At 37.5% G+C, this 18,303-nt stretch overlaps 1 protein-coding gene across 1 annotated transcript in view; it reads left to right on the top strand.

The window, feature by feature from the left end:
* KCNQ3 (potassium voltage-gated channel subfamily Q member 3) overlaps positions 1–18,303 on the top strand; it is a 110,170-nt gene that overhangs the window by 79,820 nt on the left and 12,047 nt on the right. Inside the window, exons 10-11 of the mRNA XM_044684323.1 lie at positions 13,962–14,164; positions 17,162–17,264. Of these exons, the coding sequence (XP_044540258.1) occupies positions 13,962–14,164; positions 17,162–17,264 (306 nt within the window). The remainder of the gene's footprint in view (positions 1–13,961; positions 14,165–17,161; positions 17,265–18,303) is intronic.

Genomic DNA, 18,303 nt, shown 5'->3' with positions numbered 1-18,303 from the left:
CCTTCCTTCCTTCCTTCCTTCCTTCCTTCTTTCCTTCCTTCCTTCCTTCCTTCCTTTCTTCCTTTCTTCCTTCCTTCCTATCAGGGCCCCAAGTCACCAAGATCCCGCCTACAGGCAAGCATACTATAGCTAAAGGGACTTCAGTTGTCCACATGAAATTGTAAGCTGCAAGTCTTATTGATTTCAGTGATTACTCTGATATTTTGTGTTGGGTCCCCTTGAGCTATCAAATGCCAATTAATAAGCTAAATTTGAAAGATTTAGGAACATTTTATTTCCTTGCATGACACCTTTTATTTATTCTGGGTTTCCAGAGTGTGAAAAAAACTTATTCATAAAACAATTTATTTATATAATGTACTTATTTCTTTACATCAAATGATTAAAATTATATCTATGAATATATAAAGAATCTGTGTTTATATTAGAACAGAGATCTCCCCATGCAAGAATTCCTTCTAATAATCCAGATGGCAACCTGTCTCTAACTTAATAAGTCATAGGGTATTGCTTTAGGTATAACATGGTTAAATAATGTTCCTGATATCATATGAAAAATGAGTATCAAAAGTGGAATTTGTACAATTCCAGGCCTTCCTCACTCCAAACATCATGCTATATACTATAACATATACCTCTAAATTTAAAATTGAGTAAATTTCTAAATGATTCCTTGTAAATCATGTCCATCAAATTATGAAGTCCTTCTTCATCTTTAGCCCTTCTAAGCCTCCTAGGAACCTCTGGAATCTTGGGTTGGCATTCAAAGCCCTCATTTTCTTAAAAGGAGAATAATCACATCTTGAGATATCAGGCTTTTCACAAGAAGCAGCATAAGTCCTAGGATCGTCCAAGATATACATATTCACCATCTCCTATAGAAGTTTCATAAATAGACAAAAGAATAAAACATTCATTCAGCACTTACTGTATGCCAATGAAGTAAGTAGGAAGGAATATTCCAACATGTTTACATCTGTCTTACTCTTCAAGAAGGTACCCTGTCCATACTCAAGAGATAAGTCAAAAAATATAATAAAGGTGGAAAGGATAACAGAAAAGAAAACTCCAATTACAACCATAAATCTTGCACTAAATATCCCCTTCTCTCAACCTTAGTTATATCTAGGGAGTGGCAGAAAATGGGGCCACAAATTTTTCTAAGTACATACTTTTTTAAAACAACCAGTTTAAAAGGAATTGAGGGATTTTTTAAAAACACTAAAAAATTTTAAACTTATTCATTAAAAACTAGGAAGGACCTTTGAAATTATTTAATCCAATCCTCTCATTTTAAAAGTGAGGAAACTGAGGTTTAGCAAAGTTAAGTCACACATATAGTTTGGCAGTAGCTGAGTTAGTATACAAATTCAGGTCCTGTGAGTCTAAGTACAATGGACCACTGAGCCTTCTGGGAACAATAAGGAGATAATTGACTTGTCCATCATTACTAAGAGAATGCACCAGAATTAAGAAAACCCAGATCTTCCTAGCTCCAAGACACTACCTACTATACCACTTGGTATCTTGGTACAAGTACTATCTCCATTTTACTGATGAAGAAAATGAGACTCAGAAAAACAATGGGATGTGGATGGGTCATGCAGTTTGCTGGTCTTGGACCCAGATGTCCTGTCTCTTGAGTAAACCACCAATATGTTCTCTTTGGTATATTGAGGCATCAAATTCACTGACTGTTCCCTGCTTTGAATGATTCATATGATGACAAAGAAACCTGGAATGAGTGTCTAATAAATTAAAGTCCTAGAATAGAAAATCAAGGGTACTTGCTCAGGCTAAACTCTCTCTGTTCACATGGCTACCATTCTTATAGAGGTCCTCATCCGATTTACTGGATCTACTGTAATAGTTTTGTAAAATACAAACTCTTTTGCCTAGAATGTAAGTCACAATTTGGCTCTAAACAGTCTCTCCAATCTTATTTCACATAGCACCTTTTCACTCACTCATTGGTCTAAACTACTCACTGTTCCCTGAGTCTGACTTCCTACCTCCAGGCACCAAGCATCACCTCAAGCCCTAATTGATGCCTAGAATGTGCTCCTACTTCATCACCACCTTTTAGAATCTAACTTACTTCAAGGCTCAATAAAGATGCCTCATCTTCATTAAATCTTCCCTAATTTCTGCCCCCCTCACCCTTTCATTTATTCTTCTTCTCTGCTTCCTTTAGATCTCTTTATCTGATCTCTCCATTGTGCCCACTACTCCCTACCTTATAAATATACTTTTCTTTATATATGTATATAGATAGATGCATAGATGGATGGATAGATAGATAGATAGATAGATAGATAGATAGATAGATAGATGGATGGATAGATATAACTATATTTAACAGAGAAGCTCCATGAGGGCAAGTACTACTTCATTTTTGTTTTTGAATCTCCCATTTCTAGCACAGTCCCTGGAAAAAACTCAATAATATTTACTGAATTGAGTTGAGTTCTCTATTCATCTACTAGAGTTTCTATCTACTAAAAGCAGGGCAGCTGACAAATTTTTTACTTGACACGTTGACAATTTGTTTCATCTCCAAAATGGAAGAAGAAATCATGGAAGGACTTGTCACTCTACATCTCATGATGATCATCCAGAAAGAACTGTTTGTTGAAACAGAAGCAATGGGAAACCTCGAGGAAAAATTACCGTCTCAGCAAATTTAATTCCGTACAGTCCAATGCAACAACCATTTATTGAATATCCATTATGTACAAGGCATTGTGCTAGGCACTGGGCATACAAAAATGAAAGAGCATGAAATCCATTGGAAGGGATGTGACATGGACACCAATAAGAATGATACAAGTTATAATGCCATGGAACGGAGGAGAGAGTCAGTTAAAGTAATGTGAGAAATTTGAAGTGGGATTAACCTGAGCTGGGGGCTGTGAGGAGATTTTATATTCTCATAGGATGAAGATCTTTGCAGACAGGTCCTGTTTCTTTATGGCCTTTGTGTCCCCAGCACCTAGCACAATGTCTAACACTGGATTCAATCCATGTTTCTTAAATTTAGTCTTCAGAGTTCTTAGTAGCTAAGGAAGGTTACATTGGCTACATGTAGATGAGTACTATAGACATTTAGAATATATTTCAAAATAATGAGAAAAAAAGCAAGACTAAAACCTCATCCTGAAGCAGCAAAAGGGACGTCCACTGCACAGGAATGAAAGTCCCTCAAGTATAAAATTCTGACAAGACAGTCAAAAGCAATTTTGATGAGGAGAAAAGTGAGCGACCACTGAAGAAACCAATGCAACCACCAAGAAGCAGGAGTCTGCACTGCGATGTGTCTTTTCAAGGACATGTACAAAGACAGACGAGAGTGAATAGAAAAGAATGGCACGTACCTCTCTGGATGACATCAAGAAGACTGAAACCCCTGATAGCCTGAAACTTGTAGAAAATGCTAAGGACACTCAAAAGGAGTATGTATTCATGATGTAGCTTGGGAGTATAGAGTTCATTCTGGAAAGGGATACCCATGTGATGTGATGCTGAAAAATCAATTCCTTCTCTGCAAAGCAGCCTAATAATTCCTAGTCCCTGAAAAATGTGGCGTTTATTTTGTTTCATCTACATTCATAATGATAAGAGAATGAAAGACTTGCCTAATTAAATTATCCCCGCTGAAATTATTTCGAATTGACCCTGGTAATAAAAATTCCAAGTAGAATTATGAGATTGTGAAGTGTAATGTGGTGGGAATACTGTACACCAAGTCAGAAAGACCTGGGTTCAAATCCTGCCTCAGACACTTATGTATGATATGGGCAAAAAAAAAAATACTTAACTTCCCTGACCCTCAATTTCCTCCTCTTTAAAATAAGGTATTAACAGTATGTGCCTTGATGGATTTTGGTAAGTCTCAAAAAAGTATATATATATATATATACTTTTTTGAGACTATAATTCTCTAACATTTGGAAAGTGATATCACTTTCCAAATGTTAGAGAATTATATAAATGTGAACCATTATTATATTTACAAAGATGATACTTTAGATAATGGAGAATGAAGTGGAAGTCATTAGATCAAATGCAAAAGGAATTTTTTTATATATTTTTTTGACATTTATTAATATTCATTTTTAACATGGTTACATGATTCATGCTCCACCTTTCCCCTTCAACCCCCCCTCCTACACCCCCACCCATGGCCGATGCGCATTTCCACTAGTTTTGTTTTTTTTTTTTTTTTTTTTTTTTTTTTTTTTTTGTTGGTAGTTGCATTGGTGTGGTAGTTTCGAGTCCACACCCTCAATCATATCCACCCTGACCCATGCGTTCAAGCAGTTGTTTTTCTTATATGTTTCCTCTCCTGCAGTCCTTCCTCTGAATGTGGGTAGCGTCTTTACCATAAATCCCTCAGAATTGTCCTGGGTCATTGTATTGCTGCTGGTACAGAGGTCCATTACATTCAATTTTACCACAGTATATCAGTCTCTGTGTACAATGTTCTTCTGGCTCTGCTCCTTTCGCTCTGCATCAGTTCCCAGAGGTCTCTCCAGTTCGCCTGGAACTTCTCCAGTTTATTATTCCTTTTAGCACAATAGTATTCCATCACCCGCATATACCACAGTTTGTTCAGCCATTCCCCAATTGAAGGACATACCCTCCTTTTCCAATTTGTTGCCACCACAAAAAGCGCAGTCAAATGCAAATGGAATTTTTATTCTCTTCAAAAGGTAGTAAAACATCTGAATTGAATGATGGGATCATTCAATTAAATTTGATTCAACAAACATTGAGTAAGCACTTACTGTATGTAGACAGCTCTGCTAGGCTTTGAGGAACTTGCAAAAGACCTAATCCCTGCTCTTATGGAGTTTCCAGTTAATTGTCTGATTATTCAGCAGTTTATACTGTATGTGATTTGCTGATACTAATACCCACTGATTAACATCAAATCTCAGCACTGCCTGGGAAAAGAACTATCTCATTCTTCCAGGTATGTCTGAGTAGACTCAAAACCCATCCTTCCTTCCCTGGGACCTCAGCCTGGGTGCTCTCTTGTTGTCCTGGTGACTGGGAATTCCAGAGTGCTTGGCATGCTGGCCTATGCCTTTAAGGGAAGAATAAGGGATCAAGCTCTGAATCTTGAGGATGCACATAGAAGGTAGAGAAGGGAGATTGGCTGGGAGATCTTTAGTTTGATACGAGATGTTTGAGAAGAAAAGCTTAAGCTAGGATATAGGAAATACTTCTCTAGCAAGAGTTAGGAAGAGAAATCTTACTGTGGAATCCCAACAAGGACAAGGCAAAATTTGGTCCCCTAAGCATTCTGTTCTGCAATCTTTTGAGACTTGGCTTTCACAAAATAAATCAATGCATACCTTGGAGAACAGAGCAATCTAGCATTATAATTGGCCCTATGTAAAATCCATATTCAAAAAGTGTTCTGCACTCTATTTCATTTGAGAACAATTCCCCCTAATCCCTAAGCTAAATAGTGCATCCTGGGTAGCTGCCCACTTGGTTCACCAGTAGGTCGCCAGTTCTCAATGGCATGCATTGATTGATGCTGGAATATTTATAGCGTGCACATGGGTACCTATCTGCAAGAGGATCATAGAAAAGACTGAATTCATAGATGAGATTGAGTCTTTTTTTTTAAAGAAAAAAGTGAAATATCTTGAGTTTTGAATGAGAAAGGCCTGCTTGCTGACCAATAGCCTTTGGCTAATAGTATACTTGAGGCAAAAATCTTGTGAATGTGTTCTAGTTGGGTTTTTCCTGTGGTCATATCCCTTACACAATGGCATAGTTTATACTAGAATCCAGGTATCCTGACTCCTGGTCCAGGATTCTTTCCAGGCTGTGCTGTTATAAAATTCTATGAAAGCAAATAATCATCATCATTGTCATCATAACTATAATAGTACTACTAATAATTAATAGTATTTATATTGCACCTTAAGATTTGCAAAATGTTTTGTGGATATCTCCTCATTTGATTCTCACACAATCCTGAGAGGTGGGTGCTATTTAAAATTTTTTTTAACATTTTACAGATGAGGAAATGGAGACAAACAGGGATTAAGTGACTTACCCTGGATCACATAGTTACTAAGTGTGTGTGAAATAGGACTTGAACTCAGCTCCCTGACTTCAGTCCCAGCATTTTACTCACCATACCACTTACAAGAACTATTAAGTCATGGTACATATCATATATAATGTTATGTATACCCATTACCCTTTATATTCATAGAGTACCTGGCACTTTATGAAGCATCTCCCCATGCATCTTCTCATTTTGTCTGCATACTAAACCTGCAAGTTTGTCTAGGATTATATTTATTTTATGGAGGAAGAAACTATAGATCATGTGACTGGGGCAAATAATTTACCTTTCTGAAATTTAATTTCCTTATTTGTGAGACATAATTCTGTACTTCCTGGACTTCTACTTTTATTGGAAACAAAAGCAATATTGGCTTTCCCTGTCTCCCACAGTCATATCAAATGAGATGATGTATATTAAGTGCTTTCTCTTTATATTCACCACCAGAACACTATACAAAGTGCTTTCTTCACAAAAACTTTATAAGGTAGACAGGGAAGTAATGCCATACTCATTTTAGATGTGAGGAAACAAATTCAGAAAAATCCATTGACTTTTCCAAATGGAGTCATAACTAACGTGGAGATCTCATGGACAAGGGGAACATCATTAGATCCTAAACTCTGGTCTATACCTTGAATTAGAATCCCTGGGGCAAAAGCCTTGTGATTCAACCCTAATTAGACTCTTCCCTTAGTTAGATCCCTAGAAAGTGGCATGGTTGGGACTAGAATTCATGTATCCTGCCTCCTACTCCATTGTTCTTTCCAGGACATAATATTTATGAAATTCTATGGAAACAGATCATTCAATAGGCACTTTTTGATCATCCATGAGACCAAGATGGTGGTGGGGAGCAGAGGTGAGCAATTGGAGCAGCAACGGGGTGGGGGAGAATAAGAAAACCGTTTATCCTGGGCTTCAAGTTTAAATTTGACAGATAAAGAACCAGCCACCTCATTATGTGTCAAGAGCATTTGAATATTCTCATTAACCTTAATATCAATTCTAGTACGTTATTTCTTTTTACCTAGATTTTCTTTCTAGTACTACTGCATATAGCAAACATGATGGATAGCAGATGAACATCTAACATGGAATCATATCTATAAAATAATAGAAGACCTAGAAGAAATCCTCCCTTATACACTGGGCAAGTGTTCTGTGGAGGATTTATAGGAAGACATAGAACAAGAATTTCATAGAACGAATAGGATCATAGCCTCACAGATCTAGTGTTGGAATGGACATTAAGATATAAGAGAAAATAAACACTGAAAAGTAAATATATATATAAAATAGAAGTACCAAGGTGACTCAGAGGACAGAGCACTAAACCTGGAATCTGGAAGACTTGAATTCGAATAAAGACTCCATTGCTTACCAGCTGTGTGATCCTGGACAAATGACTTAACCTCTGTTTGCCTCATCTGTAAAATGGAAATAACAATAACATGTCTTTCCTTCATCTTGAAATGGGGATATTAATCTCAGGATTGTTGTGTGGTTAAAGTGAGATAATATTTATAAGGTGATTTGCAAAACAAAGTATTATACAGAATTTCCCAAAAGAATTAGTTTAGTTTTAAACTATTAGAGCTTAAAGATTTTGAGCTATCTGGTATTATTGCTAGATATTCTCATCTTTTTTGTTGCTGTTATTGTTATTATTTCCCTCTAGGTAAGTGAGGTGGCAGAGTTGATAGAGTGCTGGGTCTGGTGTCAGAGAGACCCATCTTCCTGAGTTCAAATCTGTCCTCAGACACTTACTTTGTACATGACCTTGGGCAAGTCTCTTCACCCTCTTTGCCTCAGTTTCTTCATCTGGAAAATAAACTAGAAAAGAAATAGCAAACCACTCCAATATCTTTGCCAAGAAAACCCCCAAATGAGGTCACAAAGATTCAGATACAACAAAAATAACTGAACAATAATATTTCACTTTAGAGAAAATTTTAAAATAACATAAAGGACTCACAGGAAGCTCTAACAAACCAGACATTCTCCTTTATTATTGTGAATCTCATAGCAACATAGATTTAAAGCATCTAGTCCAGCCCCCTCAATGTACAAATGAAGAAACTGAGGCCCATAGAAGTCACATGACTTGTCTAAGGCCATACAATGATTAGGAGGCAAAACTGGAATTAAATTTCAAGTCCTTTGACTCTGGCTCCAGTCCTTTTCCAATTAATTACACCTGTTTCTTGTTTATATGTAATTCATCACTCTCATTGCATGGTTAGCCGTCTCCTTTTCTAGTCATATATATGTCTGATGCTATCTTTGACATATTTTTTCAAATGCAAATCCTCATTGATAATACAGCTAGCTACATCCACTATAAGTGCTTTCATTTTCTTTTGGGACACTTGAAAGAATTATTGTTCTAACACCAAGATGTTCTTAGACGTCCCTCTCCCTTCCATATGTCTCTTTAGATCTTTAAAACATAGATAGGAGCTGCTCTGGTGATGGCATTGATACAAGGAATTCCTAAATGAGGAAAGCCTTCCATCAATGCAGGTTGGCTTCTTTTCTGAACCTTGTAATCTTAGAGAATTGTGTAGTAAATACATGGTTTAATAAAAGCCAGAGGAAAAAGTTGGCACCTTTTAGTCACACTCTCTTTTCTTTGGAGTCAAAGAAAACAATATAGTCTAGGGCTGGTTTTTTTTCTAACTTGATTTTTTTTCTTAGGTGCATTTATTAGGACAGTCTTTCTTTACCACATTTCTCAGGGACAATCACAACCATCCAAGGTCCACTGTGTTTTCTCAGTCTTTGGACCATTCGGAATGAAAAAGCTTCCATTCTTCCTTCCCCAGCTCTAACTCCTTTTTCAACCAGACCCAATTAGCCTTTGTTACTGGGCTTCTCTGCGCTGAAAAGCCTTGCAAGTCAGGCTCCTAGAAATCAGGTCCCATTTCTGAGATGAGCTTGACATGCTAGACCCTGCTCTGCCAACAGAGAATAAGGGTAGAATTATTCAATTGAAAGCCATACTGAAAAGAGAAAAAGATAGCTATTGTGGCTCAAGGGAGGAACTCTTTCCACCATCTGATCATCCATCCATTTAGGTGTTCATTTTCTAGTGACACAATTAGAAAGCAAAAAGATCTCTCCCCCTACTGCAGGAAGAATTTAAGCCACGTAAGCTGTACTAGCCAGGAGTCATTCACAGCAGACACTGCAGATCTGGGACTTGAGTGCTTTCTATTTCTGACAACTTGTGCCCCTCACACTCATAATTCATCACCCTGAGACTCATCCGGAATGAAGTAAATAGAGGTGAACCCAATGGATACAGGTAATAATATTGGTAGAACCTGCACCCAGTGGAACTATTTCAGGGCTAAAACATCCCAGCATCTGCCTCCAGAGATTCTTTACCCTTGCTCATCTATTCCAAAGTCACACATAGGGATTTAGAATCAGGACCAAACATCTACAATGAATCTTACTTTAAGCACCTTATCATGATCTATGTATACACTCTGTATACACTTATCTCCTGACAGGCTGCAGCGTGGTCAGCCTCCCTGCATTCTCCAGCTGGCTTAAGTAAATCCAAAAGAACTAAATCTATCCCAAGAGTCCATTGAAATTCATAACCCTAAGCTTTCCATGCCCCAGCAGAATATCCCTCTTCATTTATTTCTTCCACTTTCATAAGCTCTCTTCCAAGGAATCCAATTTTTAAAAGATTGTTACGTGTCTACTATTGCTACTAGATGCTGAGGGCTGACACAAAAATGAATAAGAAGAGATTCCTGCCCTACCAGAACTTAGAGTTCAGTAAAGATGAGGCAGCTGCACAAATACTATAATCCAAAACAGAGTGTAATTGCATAGGAAAGGAATAAATCTCAATAATTTTCTGTTTATTGTTTGGAAGCTAGAATATTTCAACACGAGATATTCCATTCATTCAGAAAATATTCATTGAGGCATAAAATGCCATAAGACGGTAGGAAAACCAAAGATGAATTTGATTCCATTCTTACGTTCAAGGAACTTAATCTTGTAAGCAATTGTTTCAATTTCTATCTCCAATTCTCCCCACAAAACTATCTATTTCTACCCATTCCTGGCTGAACCTATAAGCCTGATGGGAAAAATAAGTCCAGAATTATTCCAACCTTAATTATCATTTAGTTAGATCCCCAAAGAAGAGAATTTAGAGAAAATATAGTCAGGATCACAAGATAGAGAGCTATAAGGACATCAAAAGTCAGCATTGGGGCAGCTAGGGGGCTCAGTACATTGAGAGTCAGGCCTGTAGACAGGAGGTCCTGGGTTTGAATCTGATCTCAGATACTCCCTAACTGGGTGACCCTGGACAAGTCACTTAACCCCCATTGCCTAGCCCTTACCACTCTTCTGCCTTGGAACCAATACTGGTGATTATTCTTTGGTAAGAGGTTTTTTGTTTTGTTTTGTTTTTTGTTTTAAAGTCATAGAATCAAATCCAATTCTGTCATTTTGTAGATGAAGGAACTAAAAGGACAGAGAAATTGAATGGCCTCCCCCAAAGTTAAATGGACAGTACAAGTAGCAGAGCCTGGATTTGAAAAGAGATCATCAGACTCCAAATTCAATATTTGTTCCACTGTACCATGATGTGGGATTGGCTGTAGATGCTATTCTTGGGTTGCCACTTCTCTTATTTTATAGATGAGCAATCTGAGACCCAGATAAGGAATACAACCTTTCCAGACTCACACAATTATTATGTGATAGTGACTGGATTCGAACTCAGGTCTTCTGATTCCAAGCCTAGGGCTTTATATACACTATATTGCACAGACTTCCTCCAACCTTCCCCTATGAGACAGTTAAGTGACTCAGTAGATCTGGAGTCAAGAAGAAACAAGTTCAAATCCTATCTCAGATACTTAATAGTCATGTGACCCTAGACAAGTCACCTAACCTGATCTGCCTCAAGATTCTCATGTGTAAAATGGGGGTGGTGATATCACCTTCCCCTTCTGCTCCAGGATGCTTACGAGGAATAAATTTTACAGTATTTTGTAAAGTGCTTTACAAGCCACAACGGACTATATAAATACTAGCTATTAGCTATACGGAGGCACAATCAGAGAAAGCCAAACCTGCAGGATTTCTGCTGGTGATTTGGCCAAGCGGAAGGATCCTTCCATCCAAAACTTGCCACGAGGAGCATTTCAGAAAAGCCCTGTGACCAACCATACAGAAAAATCACCGAAGCTCTTGTTCCCCACTGGCTAAGGTCTTCATCTGACATGGCTCCTCCAAGTATAACCATGGGGGAAAGTATTGGTCTTTGGGACTTTTATTGCCTTGCTAATACCTACTTCACAGTCATAACCTTCCCCGACTGCATGATTAGCTTCATTCTTCAGAAATCCAGATATCAGAGACTTATGGACCTTTTAGAAGGAGAGGCTGAAGCTTTTGAGTTGTGTCAAAAATAAGTTCTTATATTTCAGAGCTAATATAATCCAAAGGTTCAATGAACAACAATAATTACTAAGAAGAAGAAGCATTTACATATCACTTTAAGATTTATAGAACACTTTATGTTATCTCAGTTGATCCTCACAACAATTGTGGGAGGGAATGCTATTATTATCCCCATTTTATAGATGAAGAAACTGAGGATGAAAGAGGTTAAGTGGCTTGCTCAGAATCTCATAGCTAGTATCTGTAGCAGGATTTCAACTAAAATGTCTTCAAATTCTAGCATCCTCTCTACTGGACCACCTAAATACCTCAGGAGTTGATATCCATGTGGTTATTTGAGTTCACTAAGTCATTGATAACTATCTTATCTAGTCTTTTCAACAATTCAATAATAGTGCAGAAATTGTTAGGTCCATTTTACAGGGGAAGAAACTAAGATGCATAATTAGGTTAAGTGACTTGCCCAAGGCCTCTGATATGGGGCAGTCCTGTAACAGGGCTCAGTCCCTCTGACTAAATCAAGTGAGTTTTGCATGATACCATGATTGCTTGGAAAACTGAGAGCTGAAACTACTTTGAAGGGAAAGAGAAAGACATAAGCATTAATATAGCTCCTACTAGGTGCCAGGAACTGTATTTGTGATTTAGAATAATATCATTTTATTCTCAGAGCAATCCTTTGAGAGCTGCTATAATCTCCATTTAATATCTGAGGAAACAGGGGCAAACAGACCTGCTCAGGATAACCCAGCTCATAGCTAATTAAAATCTGAGGCCACATTTGAACTCAGGGCTTCCTGACCTTCAGGATCAACAATTAGTCATCTGCTCCACCTCACTGCTTCTAATAGAGATACATGTATTAAAAAATCAGGGAGATAAGATATAGACTCTAATAAGTAGAATACAAAGTAAGTGTGTGCATTCTTGGGAGAAATAAAAAAATCTGTCCAATGAACTCTCAATCTCAGTGAGACTGTAAATTGTAATGGAGATGATGCTGGACATGGAGTCCATATATCTGAGTGAGAATCTATCTTCTGATATTAAGTAGCTGGGAAAATCCTGTTTGACTTCTAAAAAGACTCGGTTTTCACTTCTGTTAAATAGAAATAATAATATTTCCCTACTTACATCACTAGTTTATTTTAAGGAAAGTACTTTGTAGACCCTAAAGCATTATGGGAGTTTGAGACACAATTATCATGCATAGAAAAAAAATGATACCAAGAAAAAGCTGGACCTGGGCAGCAGGATTTTTTCTTTTTTAGGCACAAAGAAATAATCATTTAATTAAGTATCAAAATACAAATGTTCTGAGAAAAGTGACACTGTCTAATAAAATAATTATCCAATTACTTTGCAAGTGCATGTCTCTTTATCTGGTCAATTTTCATAATATATATATATATATGCCTTTGGCCTGAATTGTTCTTCTTCAGAATTAATTACTTATCTTAAGAAAGCATAACTGAAAAATGGATTAATAGTTGGTATCCTAAAGTCTTCTAAAATTTATACATTGGTAATGAACACAGTTGACCTAATGGTTCTGGTCCTATATTTTGATATTTCCTATCTTAGTAGACATCTGAGTTGTCCCACTAGTCTTTCTTGCTTTGCCTGCTATTTGATCCTAGCTCAGCCCACAAAGTTGCTGGCTCTGTATTGGGGTTTGTCTTAAACGTATGCCAATATCATACAAAGGTTATTTTGTATTTACTTTGTATATTTTATGTTTTCTGTGTTTATTTAACTATATTGATATGTTGTTTCCTCCCAACTCCCCTCCATGATTAGAATGAAAGCTTCTTGAGGGCAGAGACTGATTCATTTTTATCTTTATATCTAGTACCAACCTGTCTATACAGTGCCTGGCATAGAGCAGGTGTTTAATAAATCCTTGTTCAATTGAATTCCATTAAGTTGCCAGAAAAATAAATAAAACTTTAAGAAGATGGAAGAATAGTTCCAGTGGTAACTTCTGAGAGAGAGAAATCCACGGTGTTTACAAAGAGGTGCCCTTAGAAATGTATAAAAATGTCCCTGCAACAAACCCTGAGCTAGAATGTTTGGGGCCCTGACTTCCAAAGTAAATGTCTCCCATATTCGATATCTTTTGTATAATATGCCAGTCAGTATGATCTTCTGCTTCAAATCCCTCCCCCATGCTCAAATGACTTGACACATTACCTCTACTGATGCCCCAGAAGAGGTGTGTAAGGATGGGATTTGTTTACTGGGGCTCTCCTTATTGTTACAGGTGCCCCTCTCTAGCTTCAAAATTCTACCCTAATCACATTTCTCCCTTCTCCTGGGGATCTGCAAGGGGGTCCTAGAATAGAATTTGCAGAACAGGGATGGACATGCAATGTTAAGAGCTACACTGAAGGAGGAAAATTGTTCACTTTTGCTTATTTTGTAGCCAAAAGATGGGTCTCTTGGATCGGGTTCGACTTTCTAATCCTCGTGGTACCAATACTAAAGGAAAGCTATTTACCCCTCTGAATGTAGATGCCATAGAAGAAAGCCCTTCTAAAGAGTCAAAGAATGTTGGCTTGAACAATAAGGAACGTTTTCGGACTGCATTCCGAATGAAAGCGTACGCTTTTTGGCAGAGCTCTGAAGGTAACCCAAATTTCCCTTCCTTCCTCCAACTTCCCCTCACTGTTCCTTCACTTCTTCCAAGCTCACTTTCTTTTCCCACTCTGTTGAACCATCTGTGAAGTTGTCCAAGATCTTCGAAATGGCCCACTCCCTCCAATCCCAACTAACTACCACTACACCCCATCTTTCCCATTCTCTCTAAACAATTGGAGGTAGGAGAAATCCTCCCCCCAAAAAAATTAAGAAGGAAGTTTTCAGTAAAAACATCCCAGACAGATATATTAAAGAATAATTGACACTTGTTGAGTGTTTAAAAGTTTTCAAAAGGCTTTATCTGCATTATCTTGTTTGAGTCTCAGACATTTTTGTTGGATATGAAACCTTTATACCCATTTTCTAGAGGAGAAAATGGAGGCTTAAAGGTGTTAAGTGAATTTTTCAAGGTCATATAATAAGTCAATGATAAAGGCAGGATTTGAACTAAACTTCCTGATTCCAAGTTCACAGCTTTATGTTCCAGCTAAGCTGCTCTACTTCCATTTCTTAGAAGCCTCTAGCATCAGAGAGGGGACAGTGAACAGTAGAAAGGCAGCTCAGTTTCGCAGATAGAGAGAGTTGACTTGGAGTCCAAAAAAAGCTGCAATTAAATCCTGACTCTGACATTTCATTTCTCTGTGACTCTGGACAAGTGACTAACCTCTCTAAATCTCACCTCAGTTTCTTTATAAGACAAAGATTTTTTTAGAAGATAAGATGCTGAGTACCTCTATCACCAATTCTTATGAATCTCAAATGAAATAATGTTTAAAAAGTTATTTACAAGTTTAGCTTTCAAGTACTACAGATATTTCTATTAATTGTTGTATACAGTATGTCATTTACCTCTTTATAATGTGTTTGTAATCATTAATTGGCCTCCACATAAATATGTTATGTTGCATGTATTGCACAAGGCAAGTTCTTAGGACTTACAACTTTTGGTTTCATCGTCACATCTCCTCAAAGTCTCCAAAATAAGACATGACTATTGGGGAGAGTATTGGGAGAGAGGAGGAAATCTGTATTCTCAATCCTATTTGGCTAGTGGCAACAATTTGAATGTTGACCTCAGCTAGAAAAGGAGTCTTTGAAAGTCATCAAAGGTCCATCCTAGGGGGCAGCTGGGTAGCTCAGTGTATTGAGAGCCAGGCCTAGAGATGGGAGGTCCTAGGTTCAAATCTGGTTTCAGACACTTCCCAGCCGTGTGACCCTGGGCAAGTCACTTGACCCCCATTGTCTACCCTTAACCACTCTTCTGCCTTAGAGTCATACATAGTGTTGACTCCAAGAAGGAAGGTAAGGATTTAAAAAAAAAGTCCATCCTATAAAAAAGACTAGGATTGATCTGTATTAATAGGAAGATCTGAAGATACAACTTTAGATGAGGACTTTTTCCCTTTCCGAGAAGTGTATCAGAATAGGATCCAACACTATCCCTACTCACTGAGAATCTGGGGAACAGAAATGATAGAATCATAGCATTAGAGCTGAAAGTAACTTTATCAAGTGCCACCCCCTTATTTACACCTAAGGAAACTGAGGCTCAGGCAACTTAAGGGATTTGCCCATGGTCACACGAGCTATGGGACAGCATGAAAACCCAGGTCTTCTTGACTCCAAGTCCAGTGTTTTAGACATAATATCATGAAACAATTTAATTGATAAGTATTTATGACTGCCTTCTGTTATCATAGCATTGTGTCCTCAGGAACTAACAATCTAATAGTAGGGATAAAGTATATATGTGTTATACATATATATATGGATATATACATGTATACACACATACATATATATGTATATATTCACATATACAAATAGACTTCTTACTCCACCATCTGGATGGAGAATTTGTGATTTCAGTGATATGTTTATCCACCAACTCAAATCACAACCCTTCTATGCCTTAATAGATGGTATTTGTGATTATCTGTAGCTAGTAATAACTTTGATAATAACAATCACTGATGGTAACTCCCCAAAGATGAGTCTCTCCAAACCTAGCTAGCCTGGTCCTTAGTTGATAAGCACATAGAACTCAAACTGTTTTCAACTTAAAGACTCCACCCAAGTTTGAGCTTCATTGGCAAAACCTCAAATTATTGGCTTATATCCGTGCCATGTTGAGGCATTGAAATAGAACATTAACAATTATGAACAGATTTTAAACACCCTCTGTCTCTATAGCACTGCCCTAGGCACTGGGGTGAGAACATACAAAGTTTGAGGCAATATATTATAGTGGGCTAGATTTGGAGTCAGAGGACCCAGTTTTCATTGCCAGCTCTGCCATTCACTCCCTGTGTAGCCTTGGGTAAACTATTTACCTAACCTTCCTTGACCTCCATTTCCTCAGCTGCAAAATGAGGGGTCTTGGTCAAGGAACTCATCAATGTCCCTTGTAGTTCTAAATCCATGATTCTCCAAGTCATGCTTCCTTCCATTATGGAGTGTCTCAAGATAAACAATTATGACAAATAGTTTATATTTCTATAACATCAGTAACAAGTATGTGGTATACCTATCTTCAACCCCATGAGCTAAACAATTCAATTTTTCTTATTCCCATTTTAAAGATAAAGAACACAGACAAGTTAAATTACATGCCTGAAGTCTTCTAGTTCGTAAATGGTAGAGATAATACCCAAGTCCAAATCTTCCACTTAAGAAGTCCAATAACCACACTATTCTGAAATTTACAACTAAGAATGTTTAGTTTTAATTAATTGATATTCTCTTTAAAATAGTCAGAGAACTGAAAAGCCATAGAGGCCAACTGAGGCACAAAGATGGTAAATAATTTGCCCAGGGTCCCTCAGCTAGTAAGTATTTGAGGAAGTATTTGAATTCAGGTCTGACACCATGTCTAGTATACTATGCCATCTCTAAAGGCTGCTAATTTAATGAGATTCCTAAGCCCCCCACCCACTGCTAGGGCTCTATGACTTGGTTTTTAGGGTTTTGTATCCTACTTTCTAGATGCTGGGACAGGAGAACCCATGGCTGAAGAACGAGGCTACAGTAATGAATTCCTCATAGAAGACATGATCCCCACCCTCAAATCCGCCATCAGAGCAGTCAGGTAATGTTTTTATTATATGTCTTTTTGTTTCTGTGTAGACAAATTTAAACAACCAGAAATTACTTATATTACAAAGTGAGCCCTCCTTTGAGTAGCCATGGAAATACTGTCACACCGTAGGCTTTGGAAGCTGGGAAAGAATACCTTTTAGTTAATATAAGTCAAATTTAAAAGATTTGTTCATGTAGAATATTGCATGAAGTCAGAGTCATACGTCAGTACTAGAAGGGAAATCAGAGAACATCTTGTCTAATTCCTATCTGATGGATGAGTCCTTTTGTAGTATGTCCACAGGATTATTCAGTCTCTGTAGGAAGATGGTCAGTGATGGGTACTACCACTTCAACCTGACATAACCCATCACTGGACAGCTCTAATTGTTAATAGAGTTCTTTCTTTTACTAAATTGACATCTACCTCTAAACCTTGGTCACACAATAGTTCTTTCCCTAAAAGCCACACTGAACATCAGTAACCCTTCTTCCACATACTGGCCTTTCAAATATTTACACACAGCAATCTTGCCCCTTTAATGAAATATTCTCCAGATCTCTACTTGCTTCACTCAGTTCTCATATGCTATCTTTTCAAGAATCCTTGACATTCTCATTACTTTCCTCTAGACATGGTCCATCCTATCAAAATCTTCCTAGAATGTGGTGCCCAGAATTAACAATAACACTCCAGATAATAATCATACAACTAGCATTTATATAGAAATTTGGAGTTTGGAGAGTGCTTTATATATTTTATTTCAGATGAGACATTACATCAGTATTATAGGAGAAAGTGATTTGTATACTAACAAATAATTCTCCATGGTTCTTTCTTTCTTTTAAAATAACAGAATAGTTTTCATGTACCTTCTAGAAGTATTCTCTATGTATAATAACTATTCTGATTTTAAAGGCAGACAGAGATTAACTCTGGGCTGACCTCAAACAGTTTAAAGATCCTTTTTTTCCTCCAATATTCTAGTACCTGTTTTGCCCCCACATCCCTTTGTCCTCTCTCTCTCTCTCTCTCTCTCTCTCTCTCT

This window comes from Gracilinanus agilis, chromosome 1 (genome assembly GCF_016433145.1).
Source record: "Gracilinanus agilis isolate LMUSP501 chromosome 1, AgileGrace, whole genome shotgun sequence".
NCBI classification, from domain to species: domain Eukaryota; kingdom Metazoa; phylum Chordata; class Mammalia; order Didelphimorphia; family Didelphidae; genus Gracilinanus; species Gracilinanus agilis.
The sequence above is the reverse complement of the archived record's forward strand: the minus strand, read 5'-3'. Positions and strand labels throughout refer to the sequence as shown.